General features: G+C 48.6%; 1 protein-coding gene across 1 annotated transcript; it reads left to right on the plus strand.

Moving 5' to 3' along the window:
• The first annotated feature begins 3,727 nt into the window (after positions 1-3,727).
• Positions 3,728-9,698, plus strand: SF3A3 (splicing factor 3a subunit 3). Its single transcript, XM_015410888.1, has 17 exons — positions 3,728-3,881; positions 3,989-4,036; positions 4,441-4,493; positions 4,654-4,759; positions 5,135-5,207; positions 5,378-5,469; positions 5,666-5,748; positions 6,037-6,175; positions 6,369-6,437; positions 6,575-6,642; positions 6,803-6,910; positions 7,107-7,176; positions 7,274-7,438; positions 7,770-7,880; positions 8,219-8,309; positions 9,169-9,224; positions 9,500-9,698. Exons 1-17 carry the CDS (start codon positions 3,786-3,788, stop codon positions 9,575-9,577), a joined length of 1,506 nt encoding a protein of 501 aa, XP_015266374.1. The 5' UTR covers positions 3,728-3,785; the 3' UTR covers positions 9,578-9,698.

Consider the following 9,698-nt stretch of genomic DNA (forward strand, 5'->3'; position numbering starts at 1 on the left):
CACCTGCCAAGGCTGGGACTTCACTTTGCCCTTGGAAGGCCCTGCACCTGGCTCCTCATGGGCGTGGCAAGGATGATCTTTCTCCCACCCTCGCACATGCAGTGCCTAGAGGTGCCTCCTCCTTCCCACTCAGGACTGGGCCAGACCAAAGGCTTGGAGCATTCCAGGATCAGGCCCAATACCCTTGGGGCCCACAAGTGGGGAGGGGAGAGTTTCTAGGCCTCACCCAATGCAGCTCTGGGGCATTTTTCAGGGTAGAGGAATGGCACAGGGGCAACGTCAACCCCAGTATTCCATAAAAGTCAATTGCAAGGGAGTTTTTCATTCTGGCAAAAGACTCTTTAAAGGCAAGGAACTTGTTGCGCCTGTGCCTTTAAGAAAAGACAGAGTAGAATTCAACCCTGCTCTTCCTGGCCCTGGCTGGGCAGAGGCCTCCAGAGCCAGACTTGGAAGCAAAAGAGAGCTCCAGTGTAGCGGCTGAGTCTGCTTTGCAACCAGGGCTACTTGCTTGTGCTGTTTCTTTGCAGTACCAGGCTGGGGGACCGGGCAGCGCCACCCCCTGGCCAAAAATAAGTAGACTTTTTGCAAGGAGTAGCAACAGCCAAGGAAAACAAGAAGAGCGGAGGGGGGAAGCATAGGCCCTCCTGATAAAGGAAGGCAGTGACAGTATCATGACTCAGAGGTGTCAGGGCCAGTCTGGTCCGTGGGGAAAAGCAGGCAGCTAGAACTTTTATCTTTGGTTCTTGTTGACTTTTAGCCTGCCCAGTCCCTGCTCGATGGATGGACTTTTATGCATCAACTGATTCTAGAGAGTTTTAAAAAGACATGTGCTTTGCACCCCTAAACTGGTGTAGATAATTAAGTTTAATTCTGGACCACTATTTATGTGTTTAAGTGCCGTCAAGTTGTTACTGATGCATAGCAACCCCAGCAAGGGACTTTCACTCCAAGTGACAAGTAGAGGTGATCTGCCATTGATTCCTTCTTCAGAGTCTTCTTTGGTGGTCTCCCATCCAAGTACCAACCCTGCCTAGCTTCTGAGATCTGATTATACCACACCATTCCATGTCCTCAGCCACTCTTCACTTGGCTAGAAAATGGAGATGAGGCCTTCCCATTACAGCTGGGGGAAGGGGGACTCAGGAGACTGGGAGACAGTAAGTGGACTGGGAACAGGTGTGTGTGAGAAGCCAGCCCAAGCCTGCAAAAGGATAGATGCTTTCCTATGGCTGTAACCTTATGCAGGCTTTTGACATAAACCCACTGCACTTCAGTGGGACACCTGCATATCTGGCTCAGAGGGAGAAAGAAATTCCAGACAGGCGGCTGTGTCATGGTACAATCCTACGCAGATTTACTCAGAAGTAAGTCTCACAGTATTCAATGAGGCCTACTCCCAGATTCACAGCTGTGAAAATGGGTTCACCTTATAAAGCAAAGCATGATGTGAGAAAATTAAGTTATTGTGTGAAGGGAAACCACCTTTAAGAAGTATTTTGTCTTCCAGGCTGAAAACAGTGTCCTACAGGGCTATGCCCTGGTGAAATCTTGGCATGAATTAGGTAGTCATTTAGAGCCAGGGTGGTATAGAGCTTAAAAGTGTTGGATTAGGGTCTGGGAAACCCTGGCTCAAATCCCCACTTGTTGCCATGGAAGCTTGCTTGGGCGTGGGCCAATCACTCTCTCAGCCTAACCAACACGATAGGGTTGTTGGGAGGATAAAATGGAGGAAAGGAGAATGATGTAAGATGCTTTGGGTCCCCATTGGGGAGAAAGGCGGGGTATAAATGAATTAAGTTCCAAAGACCAATAGACACAGGTAACCATGTTAGTAAAACCAAAAAGGAATCTTGTGCCAATTTAAAGATTAAGAGATTTACTGTAGCAGAAGTTTTCTTGGCTAAAGTGAAGAAAAAGGGGGGGGGGATGACTCAACCCAACAAAATGGAATCAAGAACCACGAAGATAAGTCAGAAGACAAGTAAGGGGCCAATAGTTAAAACTTAAATATAGAATAAGTAAAAATAAAAATACATGTATTTATTGCAAAGACTTCAAAAAACATACAAGGCCCCAAATCAAGCCTCATAACATAAGAGTGAAATATGCACAAGAGGAGACACTTATGACCTAACATGTTTCAGCCTTCCTCAGAGATCAAACTTTAAAAGTTACAAATAGGCTCCTGTTACAATCAAAGGGCAGTTAACAAGTTGATATAGGACCAAGAAAGGAATTTTCCAATATGGAATCAAATGACAAGAGAAATATTATCTGTGAGGCCTCCTTGAAACTAGCCTTGTGTCAGTTACAGATGCATACAAGCTGAGTAATGTTGCATGTGTATGCCTTCCAATTTTCATCCAGAAAATACAGGTTAAACCACCTGATCAGAGCTAATGTACCTTCATTGGGCCGAAACGCGTTAGGTCACAAGTGTTTCCTCTTGTGCATATGTCACTTTCTTAGCTAAAGCCTGTTTTCATTGGATGGATGAAACCATTCCTCAGTCAGCAGATACAACTACGCCCATGGGAAAAAAACTGTACATGGGGAGGGGGGTGGAATGGTTCTGTGCAAAACTTGTAAGCACAATGATCATTCTCATCAGCAGTTAACTATGCTTAAACCCTGGTTAATTCAGCGATTACATGTATTTTAACAAATCTCAGGGTTTTTTACTATAAGGAAGGAAAGCAATTGTGACACCCAATGAAATACATTAGGCCACAAAGCTATGATCCCTTGCAGTGGTAATATACACACACATTAAGGGAGACTATAGACCCATAAAAAAATAAGTAGGTTATAGAATAAATCAAACCTGAACTCTCCCTGGAAGCTAAAATGACTAAACAGAGGGCTATGGTACTTTGGTCACATTATGAGACGACAACAGTCACTGGAAAAGACAATCACGCTAGGAAAAGTTGAAGGCAGCAGGAGAAGAGGAAGAGCCAACATGACACGAATTGACTCCGTCAAGAAAGCCTCGCCCTCAGTTTGCAAGACCTGAGCATGGCTGTTAACAACAGGACGTTTTGGAGGTCATGAATTCATGGAGTCGCCACAAGCTTGAAGCAAACTGACGGCACCTGACCACACACAAATAAAGTTTTTGGTTTTTTTTAAAAAAATCCAAGAGTGTAGGACTTTTCATGAACCCGTATTAGGCACCGGGGTGTACTGAGAGACAAAATACCTTGAGCCGGTACTCTTTTTAAAAGAAAGCTGGGATCTAGAGAACCCGACAGACCTACTGTTGTAAAAAATACTCAATCGCCAATACACACACAGGAGCTGCAGGTAAAACCGCTTCTGTGGGGGCAGAACCAAGAAAACCCAAACTTTCCCAGTCGCACAGCAGCCATCCAGGCTTTGCTGCGATCTTTCGCCAAACTCCGCAAAAATCATGACCAGGGAAATGCACCACGATGAAGCCGGGAAGCCGCCCCCATCACCACGGAAGCGGGGCAAATTGTAATAACCTGGTGGAAAGAAACCACGCGGCTGTGCCCCGGCGCTAAGCAAAGCAGTGGGACCGCGCGCGCGGCAGGGCCATTCCAGTAACGAACGAAAAGCAGCAGTGCGTCGAATCCAGCTAAAGGCTTTTCTCCCACGAGCACTCAGGGCCGCCCACGGGGCAGCGAGAAGGTACAAGCCACCGCCCATCTCCCCGCTGCCGGAACCGGAACTTTCGTCTGGCTTCCGGGCGGTGCTTCGCAGGACGACTTCCGCCCTGCAGGAATACTTCCGGCCACCGTCTCCCTCCCTTCACCTCCACCATGGAGACCATTCTAGAGCAGCAGCGCCGCTACCATGAGGAGCGGGAGCGGCTGATGGACGTCATGGTCAAAGAGATGTTGACGCGCAAATCCACGGTGAGAACCCAGGGTCCACCCCGGGGTGGGAGGTAGGCGATCGGTAGGGTTCCACTGATTCTCGCCCCCCCCCCCTCATTTCTGTCTCTCTTCTTCCTTCTCTATAGTTGCGAGATCAGATCAACTCGGATCACCGCACAAGAGCCATGCAGGATGTGAGTAGTGCAGGGGTCTCCAGCGTGGTGCCGTTGGGCGCCCTGGTGCCCACCATGTTTTTAGAAAGTGGGCGGGGCTAGGGCTTTTGCCCAGCTAGGCTTCTGATTTACTCTTGGAGATTTGATTTACTGCAGATTTTTTAAAATTTTAGTTTGGCAGCAGCTACCCCCACAGCACAACAATCTGCACTGTGTTACTGAAGTTAAGCTGTGGCAATCATTTGTGGCTAGCTCTGCCACCTGTGGCAGGCATTTTGTTGCTGGGCCCACCATGCTGTGTCAGAATTCCAAATGTGCCCACAGGCTCATGAAAGTTGGGGACCCCTGGAGTAGAGGGTCAGGAGAGTGGGACAGAGATGAGGCTGGTCTGGTCATGGGTGAGTTTAACGGTTCTCTTTCCCCAGCGCTATATGGAGGTGAGCGGCAACTTGAGAGACTTGTACGATGACAAGGACGGGTAAGCCACATGGTGGTGGTGGAGGGGTCTGCCTCACTTTCCTGTTTCCCAGCAATGAGTGAGTGTGTGTGTGGGGGGGGGAATCTGCCTCCGCTTCCCATTCCTGGGGCTGGTTGACATGGCCTCGTCATACTGCTCAGATAGTCTCTTGGATTACCAGGTTGCGGAAGGAGGAGCTCAGCGCCATTTCAGGGCCCAACGAATTTGCAGAGTTCTATAACCGCCTGAAGCAGATCAAGGAGTTTCATCGGAAGCACCCCAATGAGGTGAGGGCAGGAGGCCACCGTGGAGAGGGCAGGCTGGGATGCTGCCTCTGTTCTTTTGTTGCCCCCTGTTTGCCCCTGCCATTGAACCTTCTGCTGTGCTGGTCCCAGGCCCTCTGTTGGGCTGCCACTTGACTTTTTTTCCAGAAATCTTTGCCTGGGCGTTCTGGCTTCGCTATCTGCTTGTGGAACTTCATTACTGTTGGCTCATTATGCTTCTCCTTTTTCTCTTGTGTAAACTTTCCTTCTTGCCTTTTTGCCTTGTTAAACAAAACAATTTGTAGTGTTTTTTGAGTGGGGGGGGAATCATTTCTGTGATCTGTTTGCTGCCTACATACTACTTCTGAACTGCAATAATACCATGTTTCTCCTTTATAGATTTGTGTTCCAATGTCGGTGGAGTTTGAGGAGCTCTTGAAGGCACGAGAGAACCCAAGTGAAGAGGCTCAGAGTGAGTTAAACTGGGTCTTCTCGCTTCTGTTCTGGAAGTAGATGGATTAAGTTGGTAGAGAACTCAATTTGATTCTGGTGCAGCTTTGATTGGGCCTGTTTCTACCAGTGACTTTCCCGGGTTTTTGTTGTGGCAGTTCTGAGTGTTCTTCCAATCTTTGCTTTCTGCAGACTTGGTGGAGTTCACTGATGAAGAAGGATATGGCCGCTACTTGGATCTGCACGATTGTTACCTTAAATACATTAATCTCAAGTCCTCAGAGGTAAGAGGTTCTGATCGTGCTATTTGTGGACATTGCTTGGTGTCTCCCCTCACACCTTTAGTAATTGTTGTAGTTTCTTTATCTACCAAGGCTTATAAGGATTGTATGGGGAGAGCAGTAATAAGGAACCGATTCTGTGGAAGCCCTAAAATCTTGTGTCTGTTAGCTAATATTGTCTTTCATCCTTTTGTTGTAGAAATTGGACTATATCACATACCTGTCTACTTTTGACCAGCTCTTTGACATTCCCAAGGAGAGGAAAAATGCGGAGTACAGGAGGTGAATGCACCCAATAGGGAGGGACGGGGGAGAAGCTGTAGTATGTCAGTCCTGGCCTTGCCTGGCCTGTATTTGTGTGTTGTACTTCTATGCCACTTTAAGTGACTATGTCTGGACATAGTTTCTCTTTCTTCCATGCAATAACCAGAACCAAACACTGCTGGTATGGCGCATGCTTTCTTTGTGAGTGGTGCAGAACTCTTGCTCCTGGGGGTTGCAGGGGAACATCACTTGAGTGCAGAGACAGCAGTCCCCATCCCTTCTTCTTACACTCTTTGTTCATTCCAGGTACCTGGAGATGCTCCTGGAGTATCTGCAGGATTACACAGACAGAGTCAAGCCACTGTTAGATCAGAATGAGCTGTTTGGCAAGATCCAGGCTGAGTTTGAAAAAAAGTGGGAGAACGGCACATTCCCCGGCTGGCCAGTGAGTTCCCTGGGGATAATCTGGTGGTTTGGGCTTGGGCTTGGATGACTTCCACCTAGAGGGCAGTTTTTCCATCAGGCCTCTCCAGAGCTTGCTCCTTGTAGACACCTTGACAGCTGCTTGTGTGTCTGGCCAGGGAAGCTCTGGTGTATTTCCCAGAGGCCTTCAGCCCACACCTCTCCTCTTTTGACAGAAAGAGACCAGCAGTGCCCTCACTCATGCCGGTGCCCACCTGGACCTCTCAGCCTTCTCTTCCTGGGAGGTTTGTCTTTTATTTTGCTATCCTTTCATTGTGGAAATGTGGTAGCGGGACACAAGGAGCTTCCTGTTTGGGCTGGGTTGTCTTCAGGTAGGGCTGTGTTTAACTCTGGACACTTGTGTCTTTGGGTACATCCACAGGAGTTGGCCTCCCTGGGACTGGACAGGCTGAAATCTGCACTTCTGGCTTTGGGACTCAAATGCGGTGGGTAAGTTGGGGGCTTGGCTGCTGTTTGCTTGGGGGGGTGTCCAAATTCTCATGAGAGGGGGGAAAGCTCTGTAGTGATCCAGGAGTCCAGGCTCACTCCCCAAACAGACTCTTCCTCGGTGACATCTTCCTCTTCTCCCCTGCTCCCCAATTCTGCCCAGAACACTAGAAGAGCGTGCTCAGAGGCTGTTCAGCACCAAGGGCAAGTCCCTGGAAGCCCTTGACTCCTCCCTGTTTGCTAAGAACCCAAAGACAAAAGGCAGCAAGCGGTGAGTTGAGTCCTTTGCACTCCTATTACCAGGCAGGGTGAACTTGGCATGGCTGCCTTTGGCCAGCACTCACCACCTTCACTCCTGTATCTCTCTCCTTCAGTTCCCTCTCAGTGGCTTTTGAAAGGGGGGGAGGCTGGCTCTCGCTAGCTGCAGTTGAGTCAGGTTGGTGTTTATGGAGCTGTTGTCTTGACAGGGACACTGAGAGGAACAAGGACTTGGCCTTCCTGGAGGCTCAGATCTATGAATATGTGGAAATCCTTGGGGTAAGCACCTGCCTCACTTTCCCTCGTCATGGCATTGTGGCCCTGCAGCAGTAGCAGTGAGTGAATTGCATTCCCGTTCTCTTGCTTCCTGCTGTAGGAGCAGCGTCAGCTGACGCATGAGAATGTGCAGCGCAAGCAAGCGCGGACGGGCGAGGAGCGTGAGGAAGAAGAGGAAGAGCAGATCAGTGAGAGCGAGAGCGAGGATGAAGATAACGAGATCATATACAATCCCAAGAACTTGCCCCTGGGCTGGGATGGCAAGGTAAGGGGGGAAGGGCTTGGGTGCAGCAGAGGGCAAGCAGGGGTCCCTCGTTGACATCTCAGGCATCCTGACCTATCGGTGGCTACTAGCCATGGTGAATGACGTGAACCCATTCAGAGGCAATTAACCTCTGAATATCACTGCCAGGAGGCAACATCAGGAGACGGCCATAGCCTTTGTGTCCTGTTGTTGGCCCTCTACAGTAACTAGTTGGCCACTGTGTGAGAATGGGATGCTGGTCTAGATAGACCACTGATCTGATTCAGCAAGGCTCATGTGTTCTTATCCTCTTCTCTCTCCTCCCCCCTTTACATTCTCTCTTCCCTTCCAGCCCATCCCTTACTGGCTCTACAAGCTCCACGGCCTGAACATAAATTACAACTGCGAGATCTGTGGAAACTATACGTATCGGGGGCCAAAGGCATTTCAGCGACACTTTGCGGTAAGGGAGCTATCAGATTCTTTTCTCTGGTCCACTGCAAAGTTAAGAGTCACTCTGGGAGGAGAAGAGGTGGCCCATCAGTTGGTGTGTTGGGACTGCTGCACAGCAGGAGTTCCAGGTTATGGCTGTTGAAGAAAGAGGGGTGGGGGGAGCATCCCTTTGTTCAGATACTCAACCGGTAAATAGCAGCCCTTGTCCTTGGCCTGGGGTCCTCATTCCACACGGAAGCATTTTGTGGCCGGTGTCCTGGGCCATTTTGGTGGGAGCAGAGAGAGAAACCACGTGGCTGATTCATTTTGGGCTCGATTCTCTTTTTGATGCCTTTTTCTGCTATGTAGGAGTGGCGCCACGCCCATGGGATGCGATGCCTGGGCATCCCCAACACGGCTCACTTTGCAAATGTCACACAGATTGAAGACGCCGTTTCATGTAAGTAGCTAAGTAGGTGCTTTGGGGGGCATTTGGCCATGTCTGGGTTGTTGGGTACAGTGACTGGGGCTGGGGAGATGTACTCTAACCTCTGTCCTGTCAAGGGGATTAGTGGCTTTTCCATTTTTCTTTGGTCGGGTGTGTTCAAGCGTGTGAGAAGGATAGCTTTGGCCTTGCCAGCAGCTGCCACTTTCAGGCACAGAACAAAACTTTCTGCTTGAGGAACCAACACTAAAGATATGATCGGGGGGAAAGTACAGAAAAATTCATTAATAAAAAAACCTTTCCCTTATTTCCCCCCGTAAAGATTTCTTTCAGTTTTCCAGTTGAAAAATTGGGAAATTTGGAGGAATGCTGAAAAAAATTCCTACCCCATTTTCCTCCCTTTGGTAATGACAGTGAAATGCTTTTTAAGACAAGGTTTTTCCCTTTTGGAATGACCGGAGTGTACTAAGGCAGCAATTAGGTGCTTCAGTTTTCAGCACTATCTCACTTAAGCATCGGGTGTGTTTGCGATTTTGTTTGTAGAAAGCTAACCTATACTTTTAAGTGCTATAAATATATGAACCGATGCAATTTTTTATGCTAGCAAAGTTACGATTAATTTTTTTGCCATTAATTTTTTTTGCCATTAATGACTGGTTGTGTTTTGAAGTTGGGTTGTGTATCTACTGCTGTTGTAACCCGCCCTGAGCCTTCTTGCAGGGGAGGGTAGGCTAGAAGCATAATAAATAAATAAAGCAGCAAAATGTCTAACCCAGGCACACTTGTATTGCTCTGGGGAGTAAAGGGTGGGGTCTGGGGTATTGGCAGAGCCAGTGAGAGCATCTGACTTTGTGCCTCTCTGTGTTTGTTCCAGTGTGGGCAAAGCTGAAGCAACAGAAGGCATCGGAAAGGTGGCAACCGGACACAGAAGTAAGCTGGAACCTAGGGTGCTTTATTGATGCCTATGGTGAGGGGAATGCCAAAGGTTGATGGCCTACATGTGTGGATGCCACACTTATCCTGTGACCTCAGCATTCCATCAAAGAGAACCAGGAGATGGATATAAGTGAGGAAAGCCAGTGCCCCCTTCTCCTCTCCCATCCTCCTGTGCAAAGAGGAACACAGAATCAGACCAACCCTCTTCTTGGCTCAGTGCTGTTCCTCCCCCTACACAGAACCCAACAAGCTCTTTTTTTTCTTTGCAGGAAGAGTACGAAGATTCCAGTGGGAATGTTGTCAACAAAAAGACCTACGAAGATTTGAAACGCCAGGGCCTGCTGTGATGGAAGAGGATGCTGGCCCAGTGCACCCTATTGTCATTCTTCTCCTGTTACCCCTCCCCCACACACACAAACACACACACACACACAATATGCTGAATTTCCCTCTTCTTTCCAGGATACA

Source organism: Gekko japonicus, unplaced genomic scaffold, assembly GCF_001447785.1.
Source record: "Gekko japonicus isolate JY-2015 unplaced genomic scaffold, Gekko_japonicus_V1.1 scaffold99, whole genome shotgun sequence".
Lineage (NCBI taxonomy): Eukaryota > Metazoa > Chordata > Lepidosauria > Squamata > Gekkonidae > Gekko > Gekko japonicus.